The 27,998-nt window shown below is 45.0% G+C and overlaps 1 protein-coding gene across 1 annotated transcript; it reads left to right on the top strand.

Annotated features, from left to right (window-relative positions):
• The first annotated feature begins 37 nt into the window (after positions 1 to 37).
• Positions 38 to 21,943, top strand: LOC110503496 (uncharacterized egln2). The gene is made up of 6 exons (XM_021581831.3): positions 38 to 501; positions 1,262 to 2,788; positions 16,999 to 17,118; positions 17,302 to 17,438; positions 19,873 to 19,940; positions 20,076 to 21,943. Exons 2-6 carry the CDS (start codon positions 1,517 to 1,519, stop codon positions 20,126 to 20,128), a joined length of 1,650 nt encoding a protein of 549 aa, XP_021437506.1. The 5' UTR covers positions 38 to 501; positions 1,262 to 1,516; the 3' UTR covers positions 20,129 to 21,943.
• The last annotated feature ends 6,055 nt before the right edge of the window (positions 21,944 to 27,998 follow it).

Raw genomic sequence — 27,998 nt, 5'->3', positions numbered from 1 at the left:
CATCCATGAATACACTCCAATGTTTCCCTTATATTTTAGATCCTAATATTACACTCTATGAACCTTCAACATATTGAAGATAAATAGTCTAAACACACGCGTGGAATGTATTTTGTTTCTGTAGCAGATTGGTGTCACATGACTTGTTCATGAGCACATGTAATTGACAGGGTCGTTCGTGGACAGGAGAGGGAGAGCGAGGCAGGAGAGATAGAGAGAGATGCTAGTGGGAGTTACCAGCGGAGGATCGGCGGGGGAATGGAGCGTACTTTTTGTTGATTGAGGGGGACCTACCGTTTCTCCCGCGGCAGAAGCGGTAGTTCCCTCCCCAGGACAAGCATCAGTTTCCAAATGTAACCCCGGGTGGTGGACATATATGGATATTTATAGGTTAAACAAAGAAATGTGTCTAGAACATCACCAAGACAATCCCGGAAATAACAGACATACCCTCAGCCGGTCACGTAGGCTACGTTGCTGGAAGCTTTGCGTTACTGATAGGTAAGTGTACAATCAGCTGACAGACAGAGGGCTATAATTTGCCCGGGCTACTATTATTACATGCACGTTGTTGATCTGATTTCTGAATCGTAGCTAAACTCACTCCAAAATAATCCAACATAGGCTATCTGTATGTTGGAAGGAATGCAAACACGTGTAGGCTATATGTCTTAAATTATTGGCTATGCATGCAGGCTATACACTCTAGTAATGTGAATGCATAACAAGGTAGAGTGGCATGAGTTCTTCAGATTAGCTGCTCTGACAGTGTGTTTGCCCCCTCATCGTGAAGTGGGGAATTATTATAACCGATATCAATATTATGACTTTAATGTGTTGTTATTGCCTGAAATATATTGTCATAAAAATATTTTAGGATTGAACTGCTGTAACAAATCAATTACTATTTAACTACCCGAGTCACTATAGCCCCATGTCGGAATAGAATATATATTATATTATTAGAATATAATAAAACATATTTAAAGCAATGTAGGCCTATTTAAAGTTAGTCAATAAATGTAGGCAACGCTACATAAGATATTAGGACTACGGTTAAATTTGTCTACAAAGTGTAGGGTCCCTTGGAGGTTTCTTAATTTATGGAATATGAATAGTCTAGGCCTGGTGGGAAGATTACGCTGATTTATGTTTAGCTTGAGTATTTTGTCCCAAGCATGTGAGGCTATACGATTAGCCTACTTATTATAGGCTATAACGGCAATCGCAGTCAAGTAATTATTGTATCATTTTGTTTTAGAAACGTTTCAAGCTTCTGAATACCAGAAAACATTTCAATCGAAGACAAATGTGAAACCATTTAAAGGAAATTCATGAATGAAAGAAAAACGGTGACAAGGAGACTTTTTAAATATGAAACTTCCCAAAACTGTGGCACCGCTCCTCTCTCGCAGCCTCGGCAGTTGTGCTGCACTCTCGCTCTCGCACGGTGGCTCCGGTAAAAAATGAGGCGAGGACGTGGGCTACGTGCGCATCTAGCACTAGACGAGATGAAATGGAGAGCTTGGAACACACGGACCTTTTAAATCCAAGCTCTTCCCACGGACACAACAGTTTTCCAGCCTCCGGCGAGAGAGTGAGAAACGGTGAACACATATTTGGAGCTGCCGAGTTTCAACCTTTCCAAACCAACATGGGACTCAATGGACTAAACGGCTACTGCCAGGGCATAGCGCCGGTTGGGAGCGCCACGGCCGCGGAATTACTGTCTGGTCTGGCTTCAAAAACAAGCACTTCCAGCATCACGGTTTTAAAGAAACAGACGAATACTGGGCTGCCGTTCTATAACGGTGGGATTGTGTCTCCGTTCGCAACCATTGAGGGCAGCCACAGTGGTCCCAACGGTTACCCTCCGCAAGTGAAAGGGGTGGGGGAGACACCCAATGGCCTTGCGCAACCCCTAGGCAGCAGAGCACGCCTCGTGGAGAATGGGGACAGAACACAACATGAGAAATGCATTCTTCTGGTGAAGAGGCCCAATGGTGACCCGCAGGTCAAACAGCTGCACCATAGGAAGCGGAGAGGTGAGGAGAACCGGGACATGGGTTCTGAGACGCCCAAAGGTTGTGCCTTATCAGTGGGTTCAGGTTTAGGTACTCTAGGTATGATGGCCTATGGACCAGGTGAGTCGATAACCCCGGACTGCAAACGGAGACGAGTGTCGGAGAGCGAAGTTCACAAAGCGGAGCCCTCCAAACCCGGCAAGGCTGTCCTCCCTCTTGCTGCCAACGGCGACAGCAGCATCAACAATAACCATAGCAACCTCAACCACTGCGCCACCCCTCACCCCTCTTTGCCTGACCCTCACAACAACAAGCTGCACCACAATGTACACAAGGTGATGCTGCTGGGCCCTGGGGTTGTTCCAGGCCAGCTGTCCCCGGTGGAGGCCAACAGCATCCAGTCTCTACCGTTACCAGCCGGGGTGGGCTGGTCGGCGGAGAGTATCGCCCAGCAGTACATCGTGCCCTGCCTGACTTCCTATGGTATCTGTGTGAAGGACAGTTTCCTGGGGCCACGGCTGGGTGAGTCGGTGCTGGGCGAGGTGGAGAGTCTGAACCGCAGCGGGAAGTTCCGGGGGGGTCAGCTGGTCAGCCAGAGGAGCATCCCCTCACGGAATATCCGTGGAGACCAGATCGCCTGGGTGGAGGGGCACGAGCCGGGTTGCGAGGGCATCGCCATGCTGATGGCACACATCGACGAGGCCGTGATGCACAGCGCTGCCAACGGGCAGCTGGGGGACTGTGTCATCAATGGACGCACCAAGGTGAGAGAACTGGAAGGGTGGGGGAGGACTGAGGGGCAGGGTAGCAGGTAGAGACGGTGGGTTTGAGGACAGGAAGGGACGGCGTCATCACTTGGAGCACCAAGATGAGGGGAGATGTGGGACGAGAAGCTGGGAAAAAGGGAATATAGAGAATTGTGGAAGGGAACAGGGTGAGCTGGGGACTCAGTGTCATCAATGGCCATATCATGCTGAGGAGGATGAGGGGTGAGAAGGAGGAGAGACTGAAATAGAAAGGATTAGTACCAATGTCAACGTTTTATGTAATTCTACGCCATAGATAGGGGGGTGCGGTGTCCCATTTTGATGACATCATCTACTGTGATCCTGAACTGGCACTATCATATCACTGACAAAGGGTGGGTATGTAATCCTGTCTGTTCTCCCTCCCTGTCTCATTCAATGTGATAGGGCCACACCCTCAGGTAAGTGGGGCCATAGCTGTCCTATATGCCCCCGACTTCTCCCATGCCAGTGTATGCCCCTATTGTCATGCCACTGTTTATGCCAATGTTCTCATACCACTGGCAGCAAGTCAACCTTCTGGGAGCTATCTGGTCTGAGATCGGTGTTTCACTAGCTTTGATGACCGCTCTTTCAATCTCTCACCCATACGCAAACAAGGCATTCTTGTGGCTGGTTTGGTAAGGGTGCGTGTGTTTGATTGGTTGGTGTCTGTTTGGATGGCTGTGTATGTTTGATTGTTTGCTTGCCTAGCCTATTGTAGGCTACTTCTGTATGGTATGCGCTTGTTTGGCTCGTTTTTGTCTTTGTGTGTTTGAGATTATGAATGTACGAAAGAATGGTTATTTTTAACCGTCGTCAGCATAGCATAAAACATTAATATTACAAGCTTAGACAATGGCCAGATATGACTGACAGGTTTGGGTTCAGTTCAAATTGAAGTCACACAATTCAGGAAGCAAAAAAAAAGTGTGTGTGTGTGTGTGTGTGTGTGTGTGTGTATACACACACACACATATATATATATATATATATATATATATATATATATACACACACACACACACACACACACACACACACACACACACACACACACACACATATATATATATATATATATATATATATATTTTTTTTTTTAAATTAATAGTTTCTCCTTTTCAGTTTATTAAGAATTCCCTGAAAAGCCCTGTTCAGTTATTTAATTGGAATTTCAGTTGACTTCCTGAATAGACTGACTTTCATTCGATTACCAAGGAGCAGTAGTTGGCTACAGTGCTGTAAGCTGTCAGTGAGCTTGCCCAGTGACGCAGGTCTGGATATTTGAGCCAGGTCCTACGTCTATCTTTGCGTATTATGTCACGGTCCTACGTCTGTCACCCAGTCTCACTGCATTCTCCCAGGTTTCCATCCCACCCTGACCCAGTTTCTCAGCCCACTCAGCCCTCTCCCAAAGCAGGGTTCAGACCTATCTAGTCCTTGGTTCAACTAGACTAGAGCATGGTTTGAGTCCTGTACAAGCTGCAGTACATTATACTGAATATAACCCTATTGTGTTTCACTGTAAGTCACTTTGATATAATCTGCTACCTAGTGACTGTGTTATATTAACATATTATCTCAGTTGTTCACTACTGAACCTTGACCCCAGGGTCTGCCTCTTATCAGTGGCGTTAGTCATTGAAGGACTGTCTAGACTTTGTTACGCCACATTTACTCAAAGAGCTTGAAGTGAAATATTTCATTTCAATATTTATAGTAGATAAAGTAGTGATGGTGGGGATAGAAGTCGTGATAGAAGTGGTAGAGGGCATAGCAGTAATAGTTGTGGTAGTTGTAGCCTTAATAGAATTAGTAGTAGTAGCTATAATGTAGGGTACTACGTGTAATAGTAGTAATAGTTGAGGTAGTTGTAGCCTCACTAGTGGTAGTAGTTGGGCAATTCCATGGTAGCAGAATTACGCAGAGACTCACATTTTTTCACTTTAAAATGTATACCAAACAAAAACCATTGCTTTCAAAGTTGAACAAACCATACAACTCTATGCACAATGACTACTTTGAACAATTTCACACAAAGTTTTACAAAAACACATTACGTGAAGAACTGTGCAGATACAAAGTTTGGTAACCGAACAAAACTGAGATTTTATCAAGCTTTGCATCGGCACAGTTTTTCCAGTAAATGTGTTTTTATTTATTTGAGTGAATTGTTCAAAGCAGTCGTTGTGCTTTGAAATCAATGTTTGTTTTTTGTTTGGCATACATTTTAAAGTAAAAACATCTCTACGTATTTCCATTATAGTGGAATTGCCCAGTTGTAGTGTATGGTGGTAGTAGTTATAGTATAGTTGTAGCTTTAGAAGTAGTAGTAACTGTAGTGTAGGGTAGTAGTAACAGTAGTATAGGGTGGTAGTAATAGTTGTAGCTTTAGAAGTAGTAGGAACTGTAGTGGAGGGTAGTTGTAACTGTAGTGTAGGGTGGTAGCAATAGTTGTAGCTTTAGAAGTAGTAGTAACTGTAGTGTAGGGTGGTAGTAATAGTTGTAGCTTTAGAAGTAGTAGTAACTGTAGTGTAGGGTGGTAGTAATAGTTGTAGCTTTAGAAGTAGTTGTAACTGTAGTGTAGGGTGGTAGTAATAGTTGTAGCTTTAGAAGTAGTTGTAACTGTAGTGTATGGTGGTAGTAATAGTTGTAGCTTTAGAAGTAGTAGTAACTGTAAGGTATGGTAGTAGTAGTAACTGTAGTGTAGGGTGGTAGTAATAGTTGTAGCTTTAGAAGTAGTAGTAACTGTAGTGTAGGGTAGTAGTAGTAACTGTAAGGTAGGGTAGTAGTAGTAACTGTAAGGTAAGGTAGTAGTAACTGTAGTGGAGGGTAGTAGTAATAGTTGTAGCTTTAGAAGTAGTAGTAACTGTAAGGTAGGGTAGTAGTAGTGGTAGTCATAGTGGTACTGCAGTACTTGTGGATTTAGCCTAGCGTGCGAGTGGAGCACCAGTTCCAGGGTTAACAGTGTGTGTGCAGTAGAGATGTGAGGGCTAGCAGCAGTAACAGTGTTCAGTGGGTCAGAGCTGTCAGAATATGGGCTCTTCACCTCTCGTGGGGTGCAGTGCGTGCGTGCTCGCGCGTCTGTGTACACTACATTATCAAACCGTAGCTGCGTGGCGACCCCGTGGGAGTAGTAGAGATACACCTTGCCCCCACAGTGACATACTTTCTGGAATACCCAGACACCATGTGTTTGAACAGGGACGTCACTCTCCCAGTCATCAGCCCTTTGCTCCTCTGTCATGGAACTGACTATTCTTCTTCCAGGTCAAAGGTTATGCTTGCTCTGGTCCATGAGTGTGGCAGGCAGGCAGCTGATGCTAAATGGGTTAGTTGAGCCACAAGCCAATGTCCCTGCTCATATGTTCCATCACAACTCCCCTACTCTTGCCTTGGCATACTGTGCCATCTTGAACGGAAAGAATGTACTTGCTGTGTGTTATGTAGTGTGGTGGAAGTGGATAGAACAGTAGCAATGAGTCATAGATCAAGGTATGAATTGAGGGGGTGGAAGTGGGCGAGGCAAAGATTAGAATAACAGAAAGGGAGGGAGGAGTTCGGCTAATTTACAAGGTCATTGCGCCAGCAGTTCTCTGCTCTTTAATGTGTTTCTTCTTTCTTTTTTTTAAGGTGCAATATGCCATTTCCTGGTTGCAGAATTTCTACTAGTTTCCTAATTTCAGTTTGTGACCAAACAAGCAATATATAGTGTAGAATATCATTGTACCATCTAAACTGCTGTGAAATATATTTTCAATAACCAAAAATATTGTATTTTCAGCTGTTTGAAGGAAAACGTAAAAGACGCAAAAACAAACCTTAAAGGGAAGCATAGAAATAGTGCACATAGCAAGTCCAACAAGCGGTAGATCTGTTCTTTCAATGAGAATTACAGATCTATAATGCACGTTTCTATGTGAATTTAGTCAGGTCTTCCAAAAGTTACATATTGTAGCTTTTAATACTTTTTATTTATTGGTTTTTAAATTGCAACAGAATCACAACAAAAGCTATATACATTTACCCCCAACCTGAAACTTGCTTTCGTTTTCCTATGTCGATCTGTACGTAGCGCCGATCTGTATTAGCCTACTGTCTATATGGCTCAGTAAGTACTGTCCCCCACCATTGTTTCTCTCTAATGTTATGTGTCTATTCTTTCCTTTTGTCCTTCTTTCTCGTTGTTCCCTCTTTTTTCCCCCCCACTTCTTCCTTTCGGTCCTCTCTCCCACTCCCTTTCTCCTGCGTCTTATCAGCCCCTCTAGCTTCTCTGCCAAACTATTTCCCCTCCGTTTCCTTGGTAACAGGGCCATACAGAGCGTAGCACTGCAGTGTGTGTGTGTGTGTGTGTGTGTGTGTGCCCAGAATAATGCCACCATAGCACCAGCTGGAGCTCAACCCAATGCACGCTCAGCAAACACACACCAGCTCTAGCTCCATCCAAGCACAACGCAGCAGCGACAATATATCACCAGAAAAGGCACAGAGAAAGAGTGGTAGAGCGAGAGATGGGTAGAGAGAGCGAGTAGTAGATGAAGAGAAGAGTGGACGAGAGAAGGAAGAAGAAGATATCTTAGGTAGGGAGAGATGGATGTTATTTCGAAGGAGTGAGATGAGAGGTGGTTCAGAGGGATAGACAGCGCCCGATGCAGCAGCGCCAGCCGTATCATGAGTGTCTAGTGCAGTGTGCCCTCAGATGCCCCTCCCAGAGAGACTGCCGCGCTGCTGCACACAGGAACAGCCAGGGAGATGCTAGCAACTAGCATTTAGCCTAGCGCACTCACGATCCAGTACCAAGCTAGCTGCTAAGACAAAGAGACATGTAAAACAAATGACGAGAGCTTTACATAGGCTTTAAGGTACTGAGAGGATCACACTGCTCTTCACACTTCCTTCCTATCCTTACCCGTTCAGTTTACAGAAGGCCGAAGGATCATGTAACCATTTGCACTCGAATGCAAAACCGTTTTAAAGATGAGCATTTACTTTTCTCTGGGTGACCTCCTAGGGGATTTTAGTGCTTGTTGTTTGTCCTGGGAGAGTAGGCTCTGGAAGAGCATGGTTCTTGTGATCTCAGCTTGTTTTGGAGCTTTTTACAGCAGGGGTTGATGACTCATACTGACTCTGAGAGCAGTCCGGACTGCGTTTCGGTGTTCTATGCCAAACAGTCACACATTCTCTACTTACTGTATGAACACATGCCCACTCACCTTTCAAGCGATTCTCACACACAGAGAGCACTTCCCAAGTGCAGTCCATCTTGGGTTTGAAATTCAGCGTGTCATTGTTTGTGTCTCGGCGTGCGTGTGTTCTAGTGTGTGACTGTCTGTGTGTTTACGTTGTGTTTTGTTTGTGTGTGTGTGTGTGGTCTCAGATTATGCTGACAGTAGGCTGGGTTGGTTGCGTTTGCATAAAGAGTCACACTGGTGGGTAGTGTGACGTTCTGATTTACAGAGCAGGGGAGAAAAGAGTGTACATAGTATAAATGACCGCTTTGTCAGGTTACTGGAAATGGAGGAGCACACACACACACACACACACACACAGAGAGACAGAGACACACCCTCAGCCCTGTGGTTAGTGTGACTCAAGCAAGATGGGGTCCATCACCAGGCATGACTCATCAAGGCTGATCAGCTTTTTCTGCTAGATACCCGACCTCATTAACAAGTACACACTCAGCCGCAGCGGAGGGAAAATGATGAGTTGATTTCAGTCTGGAAACTGTGAGATGATGGATATATACGATTAGAGAGGTGAAGAGGAAGATAGAAATATAATGGGATTTAATGACTATCGAATAAAGTTTATTTCACTAGAAGTAAACCTGTAATAATACACTCCTATTTTTCCTATTTGCTTCCAATAATTCACAGACGGGCATGGTGCATTACTTCATCAACTTATGTCAGTGTCAGCTCAGCTGGTTAGTCAGGCCCGAGACTTACTGCAGGTCCACAGAGAGCCTTAGAACCCAATGTACCTGTATCGATCCCTGGACAGGCACCGTCTGTCCTTAGCTCAACCTTACTGACTCATCCAGAAATACACAGGCCAGCTGAGCACACAGAGTTCACCTCAGTCCAACACATTTGTCACTGTCTGATCGGCACAGAATTTGCCATCACAGCATAGAACAGCTCACATCAGCCCAGTCCAGTAAAACCCACACAGGCCCACTTCAGCTAAGCTCAGCCTGGCAAATCCCCAGCCCAGTATACACCTACCTATCCCAGTGCTAGTTAGTTAGCCTAGCACTACCCTGATGCTCTCCCCTCTCTCGTCTGTCTGTCAGTGTGTCTGTCTCATCAGGGTCAGGCCCTGTATTTGTTCAGCCTTATCTCTCTCCTGCCTCTGTCCTCCATGCCCCTTATCTGCTGGCAGTATGCTATGACAGCGTGCTCTGACTTTTTTATTTTACTTCTTTCCAGGAACAGCCTGTTCTCTCTCTCTCTCTCTCTCTCTGGCCTTCATCTTGGCAGGCAGGCATGCGGGCAGAGACAGGAGGCAACGCTATTAGGGCATTAATGCTGGTGCCAGTGGTGCCCATTAGATTGGCACGGAGGCTCTGAGAGATTTGAACAGAGATTGAAGAAGGCTGATCTGATCGCGACACGTCGGGTCATGCCGTTTGAATGAGATCAGGGGCTGGGAGCAACAGGAGAGGAGAGCGACTGGGATGCCGTTGTATGGTCACGGTGTTTGTGACATTCATATGCCGGTTTGACTGACTCACAGATCTGGTTGACTACTGGCTTACATCTCTACTAGCGCTGGTTTGGACTGTGTCATGTCTCAATGAACGCTGGTGTACAAGAACTTTGTGTGTTTGTACACGCATGTGCATATCCTCCAGGCTAGGGCTGTGCTGTGGCACGGTACATGTTAATTGTGGTTAAGTATGCAACAGTTGCATGTGCTCTCAGGCCCCAAAAATTTGCACTTATAAAATACTACATGCATACATGCAGTGGGCTGCAATCTTCAACACCATGGTCAGTGCAAGCATCAAACATCTATTGGCTGTATATCTACCACTAAGCATCAAACATCTATTGGCTGTATATCTACCACTAAGCAATCACACATCTATTGGCTGTATATCTACCACTAAGCAATCACACATATATTGGCTGTATATCTACCCCAAAGCATCAAACATCTATTGGCTGTATATCTACCGCTAAGCATCAAACATCTATTGGCTGTATATCTACCACTAAGCATCAAACATCTATTGGCTGTATATCTACCACTAAGCAATCACACATATATTGGCTGTATATCTACCCCAAAGCATCAAACATCTATTGGCTGTATATCTACCCCTAAGCATCAAACATCTATTGGCTGTATATCTACCACTAAGCATCAAACATGTATTGGCTGTATATCTACCGCTAAGCATCAAACATCTATTGGCTGTATATCTACCGCTAAGCAATCACACATATATTGGCTGTATATCTACCGCTAAGCATCAAACATCTATTGGCTGTATATCTACCGCTAAGCAATCACACATATATTGGCTTTATATCTACCCCAAAGCATCAAACATCTATTGGCTGTATATCTACCACTAAGCATCAAACATTTTATTGGCTGCATATCTACCACTATAGTGCTTTTCTCATTTGTTTCCGTTGACATTTTTTTGCGAGGGTAATGAGTGAGGTTAGGGGATGCGAGGTTAGAGGATGCGACTATTAGCGACTAAAACATTCTGGAAGCCCGCTGGAAGTGCTTGACAACATATAAATGTTCACCAGCATTTCTCTGTGCCCTCACACTGATTGCTTAGCAACAGAGCAGAGTGAATTGAGACTGTGATTTCCATCTCAATCCCAGATAAAGAGCTCTTCCACAGTGAGTCGGGATCAACGCAAATGCCTTAGTAAGGCCATTCTTCCCCACAATGCAACACCACCACCCATGGTGCTGATGACATCATATTTCCCAGAAGCAGCCTGACCCTGTCGTGAACGAACACCCCACCCCCCATCTGTCAAAACACAATACATTACATTAGAGCAGCCAGCCATATTTTGAGTGTTCTTAAAAAAGCTACTGTACCGATTTATACTGTACTATTTTCACTAGCCAAACCTTTAATCAAGTCTTACTTACAGCCCATGTCCTGTGTGTTTATACACCAAAATGTTATCAGTTGAATTATGTAGCCACGTTCACCAGTCCCAAGTACAGTAAATCACATCGGGATTACTGTAATGTCTGTCCTCTACACACTGACTCCCGGAGGGACTTCAGAGGAGCTCTGTCCTGGCTGTGTGTGTGGGACTTGTTGGTGGGTAGAGACCAGCGGGTTGGGGCTGGAGTCAGAGGTTAATGAACACACACACAGCGTGTGAGCGTCGCGTGGTAATGAGGCGAGACGATGGTGGCCGGCAGGCTGGCCAGAGAGTCACACAGGCAGAAGGGAACACTTGTACTTTGGCCTGTATCACTCTTCCATAATGAGACTGAGCCAGATTATGGTTTGGCTACAGATGGGAGTATTTGGGTGTCATCTTGGTATCCCGTGACTGTTCACTATGTCGGATATGATTATTGAGGTGTGTATTTGACACAGCTGCTTTGCACCACAGCATGCAGACAGCTGACTGGCACTGTAATGGATTCAGTGGATTTGAACATGAAGGACTTTGTCGTCACTCTGTATTGAAGCTTCTGGGCTTGACAGTTCTGGAGTGACACTGAATGATACTGTCTTCTCTCCCTGCTCGCTCCTCATTCCTTGCTGATAACTGAGCCAATATTTGTCTAAATGAGCCGAGCTGGAGTGAAAGAGGAAGTCAGTCCTTCGCTCTTCACCAGTGTTTACTCTTCCCCCTTGTACTCTGTGATGGGCTGGGAGAGGGGAGGAGAGAGAAAGGAGAAGGAGCTATGGAGGGACAGAGGAGAGGGAAGGTAAAGACAGAGAGAAAAGGAGAAATAATGACAGAATTTTTAAAGAGAAGGGAAGACCAAGTGAGAGAGAGAGAGAAAACAAAGGGAGGCAGAGAGAAACGACAGTGGAAGAGTGAGAAAAGACAGTCAGAGTAAAACAAAAAGGGAGAAAATGTTCTTGTTCAGAGTTGAAGGGATGAGGTGTAGTGTACTCTTCAGGGTTCTGATCTGTATCGTGATGAAGTATCCGTGCCCTGACAGAACACACCGTCATCGGGACCCTGATGGCTTTCTTTCTCACATTCCTGCTCTCACACACACACACACACACACACACACACACACACACACACACGCACCAAACCTGACCCAAACAACCTCCCCAGCAGAGATACAAAGGCTAGGGGCCCGATTCCGACTCGAGTTAAGCGTGAGTAAATGGACCGTAATTCCATTTTTATCCACTTCTCTATGCATATTCTGACCTTGAACGTAAGCATGAGAATAGCGTGCTATTCGTTTTGGGTGGAGATGGACTACATTACGGTGTGGCTGAGGTATCTGTCTACAGATACGCCGTTTTCTGACCTTGATTTAATTCCCTAATAATTACACAACCTTTACGAGCGAGGAAACCAAGAACATCGTCTAGCGAACCTACCAGTTCCAAGTGGAAACCTACTTCATTTTTCCCCAGATAGAAATAGCACCATTCTCCATGCACTGTAATGTACAACTATAAGGGCTATTGATACGAGCTAGGTAAATGAGTAATCCATTTGGATAAGGGAAGTGTAAATATAAATGACACTTGTTTTAGTTATATTTGAACTTGTAATCACCGGAGGGAGACATGTGAAACCAGTCGTATGGCAGAAAACTGAAATTCTGAAATGCTGTGCCAATATGCAGAATTTAAATTGTATGGCCTTTTAACTTTCAGGGATGGGCACTCTCGAATATCTTATTTATAGGCTACCCCGACTTTCTCTGTTGACCATTTCTGTCATGTTAAATATTACCCACTATCAGTATCGGCCGTCAGTAGGCCTAATAACCACACATATCCAACTGCCAATTTACGGTTAGTTCCATTCAGTTGGTATAGCCTACATTATCATTCCATTTAATTACATTGTTTAGTTTACCTTCATTTGCTTCCTCCGCAAAATGACGGCCAAGTGGTTGACTTGGGGTCAGTTCCACAGACACAGATTAAGACTAGTCTTGGACCAAAAAGCAAGCTCAATGGAAAATGCTTTTTATTTCAGTATTAGGATTAATCTGTGTCTGGGAAACCACCCCTTGGTGTTCTAGAGGTGTTGGATCAGAGCCTTTGTGACACAGTATTATTATTAGGATTAGTATTGAACAAGGTCACGCATCATGTGTGTTCACCATGTGTGGCATTATGCTAATATGGCTAGGTTTACACAGGCAGCCCAATTCTGATATTTTTTTCCACTAATGAGTCTTTTGACCAATCACATCAGATCTTTTTCAGTGCTGATCTGATTGGTCAAAAAAATAAATAAAAATAAGTTCAGAATTGGGCAGCCTGTGTTAACCCAGCCTGTGTTAAATGTGGTGTTGGTGATATGTGGTGTTAGCTTTTCGCACAGTTGCGTGCAGCGAAGGAATGTGTACTCCCAGCCCATTCAGAAACACACATCCCTAGAGAAGCACAGCCTAACACAGCCTTGCCTAGCAGGGGGAAATGCCAGCCAGAGGCCTTTGTTACTCTACTGATACTCAAGGGACTGTCTCCAGTCCAGTACAGTACAGGTGAGGTTGAAACATTAGCTGAGAAGTTACATGCTCACTGTCCAATCCTCAACAGGACCAGCTAGTTAGAGTTTGAGTACCGTCTTGTGAAGACGATAACCCATGTCTTTCTCTATAATAAAGCTCTTAGAACAGTCCGAGTTTATAGTAATGTGTGACCCGTAATGTATGCATGTGGGTTAGAATTGTAGTGGTCCTGCACAACCGTGTTTAAGACACAGAGAAATCATTGGGACACTGACTGTCTCTATACTGAACCATGGGACTCTGAGTGAGTACAGTAACCTATATGGTGCCCTATGCAGTGGAATATCAAGCCTTTTACCTGATTGGTGGGTAAAGGGTTCGGCCCACTGATGATACGGTACAGGCTCAGTGAAATGGGGGTGGCGACATGGCTGCCATACCCGGCCATTATGGCTTAAAGGCACAGCGTCTAGTTTCACGGCGCAGACTGAGTGTGCATGCTTCACTCTTCACACGATTTAAAATGGGCCATGGCACAAAACCCTTATTACAGACCCGCCGCCACGTTAGTAGCCAAACAAAAACCTAACCCTTGAAGTCCTACAATTACAGGTTAAATGGAAGCTCTAACGTTGGTTACAGGGAGGCCCTTACTCTCTTTATCACCTTGCTTAACTCACACAGTGCTCTCTCAGAACCCATATATAGGGTAAACTGTGCTCGGTCCCTGGTGAGGAGGATGGAAGGTTCCCAGCTCCCAAGGCCAGGCCAGGCTGTTTCCCTGCCACCCTACCTCCCAATGCCGGGGTGTTCCAGTTGCCTCACGGGGAGGGAGGGAATGTCTGGGTTGTGTTTTTATAACACGTCTTAAAGGGGAACTGTACCTGCTGATTTGGCCTCTTTTTTTCCCCCTCTTGTTCCTCAAGAAATGCTGGCGGCCATGATGGAAGCCAAACACGGTGTGGTTTGATGTGGGTCCTTGCCACCACCAAGACACACCAGAGTAGAGTACCACAGTATGAGTCATAATACCCTTAAAACCTAGCGGTCAAAATAGGGAAATGGTTCCAATCGTTTTTCCACAGGAGATTTTAGAAACACTTAAAATAAGGGCTGTGTTTTGTGTATGCTTACCCTGGCGTGACAATTTGATAACCGTGTAAATCTCTCTCGTACAAGGTGACTTATCAATATCAGTATCTCTGGATTAACTATCTAATGTTAGCTAAATGTAGTCATTAATAAATTGGCAACATTTCTTTAAATGAACAATTCTTTGAACTGTCTTGTGCAAGTTTTAAAAGGACCCAATACCTGTTAGCAAAGGTGTCAGCTAGAGATGACGTGCAGGAGCTTGCACAGGGATTTGTAGTTGTGCATGTCGTCTACTTTGATGCTAATTAGCATTTTCGAATCCGAGAGTGAAAAAAAGCCAAATATACTGATAAAAGTCACCTTGTCCGAGAGAGATTTACACGGTCATCAAAACGTCACGCCAGGGTAAGCCTACACGAAACACAGCCCCCTTATTTGCAGTGTTTCTAAAAATCCCCTATGGGAAAAATGAATGGTGGAAAAATGATTGGAACCATTTCCCCGTTTGACCATGAGGTTTCCAGGGCTTCTGAATCGAGTGCACCTTCCCGCCAACAGCGCAACACAAAAAAAATAAAAAGGAGCGCAAGCCTTGTTGTTGGCTTTCATACAGAAATGTTTGAAGATCGACGAGTCGCTTGCAATCGACCGGTTTGTAACCACTGATGTAGAATAAAACAACCCTTTACATAATTACCATAGAAGTAGTGGTCTACTAATATAACAATGTGGCACCTTTCATTGTCATTCCCAGCCGATACAGATACTGGTGGTGGTAATGGGGCTACCTTGGCAAATACCTTCCTGTGTGGTGCCCAGTATACAGGAGTTCCCTGATCCTGGTGTAGAACACATAGGGTTTCTCCCTCCCCATATTGACTGATTCAATTCAATAATAAAAAAAAAAAAGACGAGACATCATTCCGAGACATCAGTATCAAGCCCGTCATCACATCATCTTGCAAGTTTCCATGTGCTGGCTCCATACATGTTTCTGTGAAAAACATACACACATAGTCACTGTTCAGTTATGCCTCAGGATGGCATGTCCTTTTCATTGGAGTCGAGTGAGACTGGAAAGGCTACTTGTGTCGCATTACACACTTTCATTCGGAGGTCTTGCCCGACAAGCTTTAAAAATAGCAAGTGAACAGTGAATAAAATGATTTTTGGAGGTCGTTAAACCATTGCAATCACATTGGTGGACATGTAATGAAATCCAACTTTGCTCGTTCTGGTAGGTCCCGGAATCCATTCATGACCAGAAGATCAGTCTGGCCCCCAGAAAAAACACGGTCAACAACTATCATCATACCTCAAATATAAACATAGCTCGAGAAAGAATGTAATCTTGTTTGGAAGCGAATTCTATGCTTTACAGATGTAGACTGACTGACTCCAAATTGGATTAGATTCAGGCCGGTGACACCCTTACACTCTGCAACCAACGGTGACATGTTTTGCTATTGACCTGGGTTGGTTTGAGTTTGTTGCTGCTAGTTAGTACACTATTGTAGTCATGCATGAGTTAGCTAGTTAATATCACCATAGCTGCATCCAATATTAATTTGTGCCCTAGACATTGGTTGCACATCAGAGGCTAATGTGACTGTAGTCTAAATTACACTAACTTAGAGTGGCATGGAAATACGATGGCTTTACTAAAGTAGGCAAATAATTGGTAGGAAACCATTTTGCCATAAGATGTCGTCAAATTTACTTTAGAGAGATGGCAATATTGCTATTACTGTTTGTCAAAAATAGCTAGCTAGCAATGTTAATGTTAGCTTGTTAAAATACTGGCTAAAGCTGGCTAAAGTTACAGTATTCAGCATCTAAAGTCAATCTGGCAACATCACAATCATGATGATCGCAATCATGATGTTATCGTGTTTCCAAGCCAAATCTGAATTGTATTAGGTAAGCTAACGTTAGCTAGCTAGCAAGCTATGCTAGCGATAATGGTGATAATGATTATCAAAATATACATAACCAGAAGTCTATTGTCTAGCTACCAGTATACTCACCATCACTGGGGACCAACGAACTTCTACCTTTTCTGCATGATATAGGGTCCTTCGGCAGGGCATGCAAACCATAGTTGTTGGCTGTGCATCCTGCAGGTAGCACGCATTCCAAGGTCAATCTGTATAGGGCTTTTCGGTGTCAAAAGGGCATGATCCTTTGAACGCATTGGTTGGGGGTGATGAAACAACCAAGCCCCGTTCAATAAAGGGAAGCGAAGTGGGCGGTGGGGAAATTTTAACGTCCTGTGGGACTCCCGGCCACGGCCAGTTGTGGCACAGCCCGGGAATGAACCCAGGTCCTGCACTGCAATGTAGTGCATTTGACCACTGCGCTACTCGGGAGGCCCGAGGTGTGTGTTCTTACTGTAACCGACTAACATCCCCGTCTTCTCTCCTCAGGCTATGGTGGCCTGTTACCCAGGTAACGGCACGGGGTACATCCGTCACGTGGACAACCCTAACGGTGACGGCCGCTGCATCACCTGCATTTACTATCTCAACAAGAACTGGGATGTCAAGGTACAATGGAACATTGAGTCTCATATATCTAATCTACCGTATTTTACAGTCCCACCAGATTTTCCCTGTCTGCCATGGGTTTCGAACCGGCAACCCTCTGGCTACTCACCTGCCTCTCTAACCTCAAGGCTATGGATAAGGCACTGTGCATCTAACATGACACCTATTTGTGTGTGTGGTCAGGTTCAAGGAGGTTTGCTGCAGATCTATCCAGAGGGGAAGAGTGTGGTGGCCAACATAGAACCGCTGTTTGACCGTCTGCTCATCTTCTGGTCCGACCGCAGGAACCCACACGAGGTTAAGCCGGCCTACGCTACACGGTGAGTGACCACACACACACACACACACACACACACACACGGGAAAGGATATACGGACACGCTTGGTGCACAAATTGACGATGTATGTCGCGCAGCTGAGAGTCGAGTGGAGACAAACTGATTTAATCATTCGTCCTGATGAGCCCTTACCAGCTAGCTAATTTATGCTTGTGGCTAGAAAGTTCAGTGAGAATTTGAAACTTGTCTGCCGAATTTGGGACTTGGGAGAGTGTTCAGAATCATAAAGTTTTTAAATTAGTATTTTTTTTACTATAATACCGTAGTTGTCATTTTTTGGTGAAAACCATGCTTTAGCTGTCATCCTGGCCTGATACTAGCTACACTATCTAGATACTTCCCCTGCTCGCCAAGAGGGCCCCTTGGTGTTGTTGTGTTGCCGGCATGCGGCACAAACTGTAACCCGTTGAGCAGTAACGTTAGACTGTATCATGTTGACACCTAGGTGGTTACTACCACATGCAGTATTGCGTATTTGTTTCTTCTGTAGGCTGCTATCCTTCTCAAAATAAAGTGGGATGGAACAAATTGGCGACATTAACCCCTCGCCAGCGACATGTGATACGGCTGCCCCGGGGGAAGCAACGACGTAGCACCTCCATACAATACCGTTGCAGCCGCTTGTCGTCGCGTTAGCGAATTGGCATGTCACGGTGACATCCAGATGAGGACCAGTACTACAAAGTTATTTCTCCCTCGCATATCTAAATAAACATCTCTTTCTTTTACCTGTTTCAACTGGCACAGTGCTGCTTTTGTTGCCAGCATAACCTAGCTAGCTGGGAAGGACTTACCAGGATAACTGACTGAACCAAATCTACTCAACTCTCAGCTGCGTGACATACGTCTATCTATTTGGGCACCAGGCGTACCCGTATGGCCCCTCCCCGAGCGCGCGCACACACAAATGCATGCTGACATGGACTCGCACTAGGGTCAGAGAGGTGACACAGAATGTACACTTACAAAGCCACTGCATGCTCGCTGAGACGCAATGTATCCCATCTCTCACACACTCACACATGTCCCATAGGTATTGTATAGTCAAACAGAGATTTACTATGTACTAAGGCACACAAAGTCATTCCCAGGGAGGGTTTTTGGATGACTCCCACTGCTTTCAGTTCCCTGAAAGTGTGCCACATCGTTTGACCATAACCACATCCACTCAACCCCCCCCACCCCCACCACACTTCCTCTCTGCCGAGCCGTTACAACCTCTAACCCACTTTTTTGCCTTCACACACAGTGCAGTATCTGTTCACTAAAGGCTCTTAATGGTGTTGGGGATGCTTTTACCTGCTCTGTTAAAGGGATACTTCAGAGTCAGATGAACTCGTGGATACCATTTGTATGTCTCTGCATCCGGCATGAAGGAAGTTAGAGGTAGTTTCGCGAGTCAATGATAACTAGTGTTAGTGCAGTGACTGGAAGTCTATGGTATCTACTAGCATGCGCTAACACTCATTAGCAAATTCCTTCAAACTGCACGCAAGACAACATCAAAATGGTATCCGGGAGTTCATCTGACTCTGGGGAAGTAGATAAAGGGCTTCATTGCCAAAATCCCGACGTATCCCTTTAACAGATTATAGATCCACTCTCATGCTGATGATCCACTGTTGAGAGAAGTATGAACTCAGCCAGAGCCTATTCATGATGATGTGATCATGCAGATTATTTTTTTCATATACATACTGAAAGCTGGAACGCAGCAGTCAGAAGTACGCCACAAATATTTGACACGTGATTGGCCTGATTCTAGTTCATTAGTTAGTCCTCTCCTCTCTGTCTGACAGCTGGGGGGTGAGGTGGGGCTCAGGACAGGAAGAACGTATTTCCTGACTGGGATTGGGGTCAGGGGTGGAGGGAGAGAGGGAGGGTGGTTGGTTCTGTTACAGCTCTCGTGCTTGAGGGAGAGAGACAGGAATAAACAACACAACCCCACTGAGAAGCCCCACAGGAGAGGCAATGACCCTTACTTAACCCTCCACGGACCAAAACCAGCTCAGACTTAACCCTCCACGGATCAAAACCAGCTCAGGCTTAACCCTCCACGGACCAAAACCAGCTCAGGCTTAACCCTCCACGGACCAAAACCAGCTCAGGCTTAACCCTCCGCGGATCAAAACCAGCTCAGACTTAACCCTCCACGGATCAAAACCAGCTCAGGCTTAACCCTCCACGGACCAAAACCAGCTCAGGCTTAACCCTCCACGGACCAAAACCAGCTCAGACTTAACCTTCCACGGATCAAAACCAGCTCAGACTTAACCCTCCACGGACCGTATATAGCACAGACTTAACCTTCTCCTATGCTGTCCTATGCTGTACTACACTGTGCTGAATTAGTCTGTACTTGCTTGTGAGCTGAGAATCTCTGTTGTCAGTCTGATCAGATCATCGTGTGTTACAGCTATGCCATCACTGTCTGGTATTTTGATGCCAAGGAGAGGGCCGAGGCCAGAGAGAAGTACAGACTGGGTGAGTTACAGTTCTGAATGTCTGACTTACATGTACCGTAATAGCGTGCATGAAACGGTTTATGCACTTTGTACAGTACATTTTTCAAAAAGTGTTTTTGACTCTTGGCTCCACCGCCATTTCTTGTGTCCATAGCAACCGGACAGAAAGGTGTTCAAGTGCCCGTCACTCAAAACAACAAAACCTAAATCTTGTTCAATCCCCCCCCAGCTCTTTATTGGTTGAGAGGAGATACGGCAGCATCTGATTGGGCAGTTGAGGGAAAGAGGGCGGAGATAGAACACAGTGGACTCAGTTGGCGAATGGAGCGAGGCAGGGTCAGACTGACTCAGGTGGCATAAGGGCAAAAGAGGATGAAGACGACTCCTCTTCATCAGATAATTCAAAAATTCTTTATAAAGACAACAAACTGAATGGACAGACTCTTGTTTTTGCCTCATCAATAATCAGCGCTATTATAATATAATCAGAAAGCAATCTTCTCTGCTCTCGCAAACTTTTCATCTCGGTCAAAAGATAAGGGGTAACATACAATAGACATTTCTCCAATCAAAAAGCAGGCCTAAGGAGACAGGAGCACCATCTGCGGCGGCGTCGGAGGAATACGATTGCATCTGGTTTTCAGGGGAAACTGAAAAAGAGCTTTTGGACATTAACAAGACGATACTCCATCTTAACTCCACCTTCACATTTACTAGATTGGTTCAACAGTGCAGAAGAGAACCTCGCCATGTAGTTCTCTCATCAGGTTAAGACAGTTAAGGAAATGTGATTGGAGGTCCTGACATTCACACACATCGTGACACGTCCAGTGTGTTGCCTCAGCTTACACCCAGCCATCAGTAAACAACGCACCATTAAAGAGGAAGTGACCTCACAGGAAATGGTCCTTTACATATCACACAGTAGTGTGACATTCAGCTATCCCAGCATTCATGTTGTTGGAGACCCTGTTAGGGTATCCACCTGCCACCAGTGTACAGAGAAGACTGAAGACTCTCTTTATCGCAGAGAAACATGAAGACTCTTTAACTCAACTAGTCAACAGAAAAAAATCAATACTGTTTGTTCATGTGACAGTCAGTGAGAAAGGAGTGTGTAATGTCAGAAAGCAATGTAATACAATTCCAAGAGCGTGTTTTTGTTTGTGAACGTTTTTGAAGACGACACCTAAACAAAGGTGGTTCGAAGGCAGGTCGAAACAGGGTTTGCTGAATGTTATAGTGTGTGTGTGTGTGTGAAAATGTACTGTACAAGCAACCCTGTTACTAGTATCTTGGTGGTCCCAGTTGCACCTGTAAGACCCACCCCTCCCTATACGGAGACTAGAGGCTGCATCAGCACTATCATCACCTACAGTGCATTCTGGTCAACTCAAACATACAATAGATTGGACACGGTTCACCACAACATCTGAATCTAACCTAACCCAAACCCTCAGTCAACCTTGTTATACTGCACAGAAACAAATGTTAATGCACAGAAGGGTCTGTGTGAAACTACTGCAGTGTCTGTCTGTCTAACTATGCTTGTGGGGACTAGAAGTCTCCACAAGAATGGTAAATAAACAAACATTTAACTGTGGACATTTTAGTTCGTCTCCACAAGGAAAAAGTATATTTCTATGGGGTTTAGGGTTAAGGAAAATATGATTTTGAGTGGGAATCAATTGTACCCCCCAACAAGGTTAGTTAAATGTGTGTGTGTGCGCGTGTGTGTGTCTGGCCTTGAATGGGGGTGGGGAGGCGCTTGACTGTGTTTTGTGTGTGTGTGTGTGTGTGTGTGTGTGTGTGACAGACTGGGTAAGAGAGAAGTAAAAATATGACTTTTCAGAAATGCTATCTGTGAATGATCAGTGTACATTTTTTAAACAAACTGCTTTTATGCTGTGGATAATATGGTTGAGATGCAATAGTGACTAAAACAATGAGAACAAAAAAATGTTGCCTCAGTTTTTTCAGATATTTTGCATTATTGAATTAAAATGTGTTTTTGTACAAGAAGACTTGTTTATTTTTTGCCTTCTTGAACATGGAGTACTCCTTTCTCATTCTGGACAGAGTCACTGATACAACACAGAGCAGGGACCCTGTCTGGACATTCAGGGGAATTATGAACGATACATACACACACATACACTGAGGCCATACAGTAAGAAGTCCACTCTCTTACCACAATCATGCAGCCATTTCCTCTCCCAGACCTGTCTCAGCAGTGGTGAGGGAAGAATAGGGAGGTATAAAGATAGACTGAATGTCAAGAGACTGGCAAGAGACAAACAGAGAGAGTAATATTAAACTGGTGGTGGGTGGGCAGCTTGCATGTCACTACAGATTTGAGATCACAGCGTGGTCACACAGTGTTCTGCAGACCAGAATGAACTCCATGGCTCCAATTTTTGACCAGTAGTGCACAAGGGAATAAGGGTGCTATTTGGGACCTAAGTCTATGATATCCCTGAATCTGCCCCTCCCTCTATACTAACCCCATTCCTGTTCCTCCTCTCTCTACCACCTCTTTTCATAACCCAAATGCTCATAGCCTCAGCCCCCTTTATGTAACCATATCAATATCAAGTATCTACCAACACGGCTGCTACAGTATGACAACATAAATCCACTCGCTCACATGAAGAGACACACACACATAATTGGAAAGATAAACCCAGCCACACAAACCAAGACAATGGTCCTAGTGCCTCTCACTTCTCGTCTGGGAAAAAAAAGTCCATTCACATCCACTTATTTTTCTGCACCCTCCTGGAGCCAGTCCAGGAGTCTATAGTCACCACACAAGCACAACCTCAACCTCTCAGTGCTCAGTGTTCAGGGCCCATCTCCACAAAGCGGCTCAAGAGTAGGAGTACTGATCTAGGATCAGTTGTGCCTTTTAGATCACATTCATGAGATTATATGAACTGATCCTAGATCAGCACTCATACTCTGAGGCACTTTGTGGATACGGGCCCAAACATCCAGACAAGCAGGCTGCAATGATGAATGGACTGTTCCTATTGGAATAATACCGTGGGGTGTTGTCACAGTATAAAAGCAATGTACTGCTTGCACTTCATTTTAAAAGTGTGATCACCATAAAGAGAAGCCCTGGTGTGTGGCAGGGCCTACAGACAATCACGGACTACGAAAGGAAAACCCGCCACGTCACGGACACCGACGCCTTGCTTCCAGACAAATTAAACACCTTCTTTGCCCACTTTGAGGATAACACAGTGCCACCAACGCGGCCCGCTACCAAGGAATGTGGGCTCTCCTTCTCCGTGGCTGACGTGAGGAAGACATTTAAACATGTTAACCCTCGCAAGGCTGCCGGCCCAGGTGGCATCCCTAGCCACGTCCTCAGAGCATGCGCAAACCAGCTGGCTGTGTGTTCACCGACATATTCAATCTCTCCCTATCACAGTCTGCTGTCCCCACATTCCTCAAGATGGCCACCATTGTTCCTGTACCCAATAATGCAAAGGTAACTGAACTAAATTACTATCGCCCAGGAGCACTGACTTGTCATCATGAAGCGCTTTGAGAGACTAGTCAATGATCCTATCACCTCCACCTTACCTGTCACCCTAGACCCACTTCAATTTGCTTACTGCCCAAATAGGTCCGCAGACAATGCAATCACCATCACACTGACCTATCCCATCTGGACATGTAAGAATGCTATTCATTGACTATAGCTCAGCATTCAAAACTATAGTACCCTCCAAGCTCAACATTAAGCTTGAGGCCCGAGTCTCAACCCCACCCTGTGCGATTGGGTCCTGGACTTCATGAAGGGCGGACCCCAGGTGGTGAAGGTAGGAAACAGCATCTCCACTTTGCTGATCCTCAACACTGGGACCCCACAAGGGTGTGTGCTCAGCCCCCTCTTGTTCTCCCTATTCACCCATGACTGCATGGCCATTTAAAAAAAATATATATATTATATTATTTAACCAGGTAAGCTAGTTGAGAACAAGTTCTCATTAACAACTGCGACCTGGCCAAGATAAAGCAAAGCAGTGCGACACAAATAACAACACAGAGTTACACATGGAATAAACAAGCGTACAATCAATAACGCAATAGAAAAAAAGGAAGTCTATATAGTGTGTGCAAATAGCATTAGGAGGTAAAGCAATAAATAGGCCAGAGTAGTGAAGTAATTACAGTTTAGCAAATTAATACTGGAGTGATAGATGAGCAGATGATGTGCACGTAGAAATACTGGTGTGCAAAAGAGCAGAAAAGTAAATAAAAACTGTATGGGGATGAGGAGGTAGATTGGGTGGGCTATTTACAGATGGGCTATGCACAGCTGCAGCGATCGGTTAACTGCTCAGATAGCTGATGTTTAAAGTTAGTGAGGGAAATATAAGTCTCCAGCTTCAGCGATTTTTGCAATTTGTTCCAGTCATTGGCAGCAGATAACTTGAAGGAAAGGCGGCCAAACGAGGTTTGGCTTTGGGGATGACCAGTGAAATATGCCTGCTGGAGCGCGTGCTACGGTGTTGTTATCGTGACCAGTGAGCTGAGATAAGGCGGAGCTTTACCTAGCATAGACTTATAGATGACCTGGAGCCAGAGGGTCTGGCGACGAATATGTAGCGAGGGCCAGCCGACTAGAGCATACAGGTCGTGGTGGTGACAAAATGGATGGCACTGTGATAGACTGCATCCAGTTTGCTGAGTAGAGTATTGGAAGCTATTTTGTAAATGACATCGCCGAAGTCAAGGATCGGTAGGATAGTCAGTTTTACGAGGGTATGTTTGGCCGTGTGAGTGAAGGAGGCTTTGTTGCGAAATAGGAAGCTGATTCTAGATTTAATTTTGGATTTTAGATGTTTAATATGAGTCTGGAAGGAGAGTTTACAGTCTAGCCAGACACCGAGGTATTTGTAGTTGTCCACATATTCTAAGTCAGAACTGTCCAGCAAATGGTTGAAAAGCATGCATTTGGTTTTACTAGCGTTTAAGAGCAGTTGGAGGCCAAGGAAAGGAGTGTTGTATGGCATTGAAGCTCATTTGGAGGTTAGTTAATACAGCGTCCAAAGAAGGGCCAGAAGTATACAGAATGGTGTCATCTGCGTAGAGGTGGATTAGGGAATCACCAGCAGCAAGAGCGACATCATTGATATATACAGAGAAAATAGTCGGCCCGAGAATTGAACCCTGTGGTACCCCCATAGAGACTGCCAGAGTTCCGGACAGCAGGCCCTCAGATTTGACACACTGAATTCTATCTGAGAAGTAGTTGGTGAACCAGGCGAGGCAATCATTTGAGAAACCAAGGCTGTTGAGTCTGCCTATTAAGAATATGGTGAATGACAGAGTCGAAAGCTTTGGCCAGGTCAATGAAGATGGCTGCACAGTACTGTCTTTTATCGATGGCGGTTATGATATTGTTTAGTACCTTGAGCGTGGCTGAGGTGCACCCATGACCAGCTCGGAAACCGGATTGCACAGCGGAGAAGGTACGGTGGGATTCAAAATGGTCAGTGATCTGTTTATTAACTTGGCTTTTGAAGACATTAGAAAGACAGAGCAGGATGGAAATAGGTCTATCACAGTTTGGGTCTAGAGTGTCTCCCCCTTTGAAGAGGGGGATGACCGCAGCAGCTTTCCAATCTTTTGGGATCTCAGACAATACGCAAGAGGTTGAACAGACTGGTAATAGGGGTTGCAACAATGGCGGCAGATCATTTCAGAAAGAGAGGGTCCAGATTGTCTAGCCCAGCTGATTTGTACGGGTCCGGGTTTTGCAGCTCTTTCAGAACATCTGCTATCTGGATTTGGGTGAAGGAGAAGCTGGGAAGGCTTGGGCAAGCAGCTGCAGGGGGTGCGGAGCAGTTGGCCAGGGTTGGAGTAGCCAGGAGGAAAGCATGGCCAGCCGTAGAGAAATGCTTATTGAAATTCTCGATTTATCGGTGGTGACAGTGTTACCTAGCCTCACTGTAGTGGCTTGAGTTAGAGCTACAGGATGCAAATTTCTGTTTGAAAAAGCTAGCCTGCTTTCCTAACTGACTGCATGTATTGGTTCCTGACTTCCCTGAAAAGTTGCATATCACAGTGACTATTCAATGCTAGTGCCGTCCACCACAATGTTTTTGTGCTGGTCGAGGGCAGTCAAGTCTGGAGTTATACATTTTTTGAAAGGGGCATGCTTATTTAAGATGGTGAGGAAATTACTTTTAAAGAACGACCAGGCATCCTCAACTGACGGGATGACGTCAATATCCTTCTAGGATACCTGGGCCAGGTTGATTAGAAAGGCCTGCTCGCAGAAGTGTTTTAGGGAGCGTTTGACAGTGATGAGGGGTGGTCGTTTGACCGGACCCATCGCGGATGCAGGCAATGAGGCAGTGATCGCTGAGATCCTGATTGAAAACAGCAGAGGTGTATTTGGAGGGCAGGTTGGTCAGGATGATATCTATGAGGGTGCCCATGTTTACGGATTTAAGGTTGTATCTGGTGGGTTCCTTGATAATTTGTGTGAGATTGAGGGCATCTAGATTAGATTGTAGGACTGCCGGGGTGTTAAGCATATCCCAGTTTAGGTCAACTAACAGAACGAACTCTGAAGATAGATGGGGGGCAATCAATTCACATATGGTGTCCAGGGCACAGCTGGGAGCTGAGGGGGTCTATAAGAGGCAGCTACAGTGAGATACTTATTTCTGGAGAGATTAATTTTTTTAATTAGAAGCTCGAACTGTTTGGGCATAGACCTGGAAAGTATGACAGAACTCTGCAGTAGATTGCAACTTTTCCCCATTTGGCAGTTCTATCTTGACGGAAAATGTTGTAGTTGGGGATGGAAATCTCAGAATTTTTGGTGGCCTTCCTTAGCCAGGATTTAGACACGGCGAGGACATCAGCGTTGGAGGAGTGTTCTAAAGCAGTGAGTAAAACAAACTTAGGGAGGAGGCTTCTGATGTTAACCAAGGCTTTCTCGGTTACAGAGGTCAACAAATGAGAGTGCCTGGGGACATGCAGGGCCTGGGTTAACCTCCAAATCACCCGAGGAACAGAGGAGGTATACGGATGAGGGTATGGCTAAAGGCTATCAAAACTGGTCATCTAGTGCATTGGGGACAGAGAATAAAAGGAGACAATTTCTGGGTGTGGTAAAATAGAGAGGTTGCATCTCTGGGCGGGCTAGTTATGCTGGGTGAGGTCACCACATGTGTGGGAGGTGGGAGGTATCTGAGGGATGTTGAGTGGGACTAGGGGCTCTGCAGTAAACTGAGACAATAATAACTATCCTAAACAACAGTGTACAAGGCATATTGACATTTGAGAGAGACATAAAGAGAGGCATAGTACAATCACAGGTGTTGATTGGGAGAGATAGCTAAGGCAACAACGTGTAACAGCTAATCAGCTAAGACAACAACAACAGCTAAAATGGCGATGAATGGGCAGAGAGGGTTGGTTTACTACAGTCGTGGCCAAAAGTTTTGAGAATAACATAAATATTAATTTCCACAAAGTTTGCTGCTTCAGTGTCTTTATATGTTTTGTCAGATGTTACTATGGAATACTGAAGTATAATTATAAGCATTTCATAAGTGTCAAAGGCTTTTATTGACAATTATATGAAGTTGATGCAAAGAGTCAATATTTGCAGTGTTGACCCTTCTTTTTCAAGAACTCTGCAATCCGCCCTGGAATGCTGTCAATTAACTTCTGGGCCACATCCTGACTGATGGCAGCCCATTCTTGCATAATCAATGCTTGGAGTTTGTCAGAATGTGTGGATTTTTGTTTGGCCACCCACACACTTGAGGATTGACCACAAGTTCTCAATGTGATTAAGGTCTGGGGAGTTTCCTGGCCATGGACCCAAAATATTGATGTCTTGTTCCCTGAGCCACTTAGTTATCACTTTTGCCTCATGGAAAGGTGCTCCATCATGCTGGAAAAGGCATTGTTCGTCACCAAATTGTTCCTGGATGGTTGGGAGAAGTTGCTCTCTGAGGATGTGTTGGTACCATTCTTTATGCATGGCTGTGTTCTTAGGCAAAATTGTGAGTGAGCCCACTCCCTTGGCTGAGAAGCA

This window comes from Oncorhynchus mykiss, chromosome 24, assembly GCF_057628025.1.
Source record: "Oncorhynchus mykiss isolate SJ-2025 chromosome 24, ASM5762802v1, whole genome shotgun sequence".
Taxonomy (NCBI): Eukaryota; Metazoa; Chordata; class Actinopteri; order Salmoniformes; family Salmonidae; genus Oncorhynchus; species Oncorhynchus mykiss.
The sequence above is the reverse complement of the archived record's forward strand: the minus strand, read 5'-3'. Positions and strand labels throughout refer to the sequence as shown.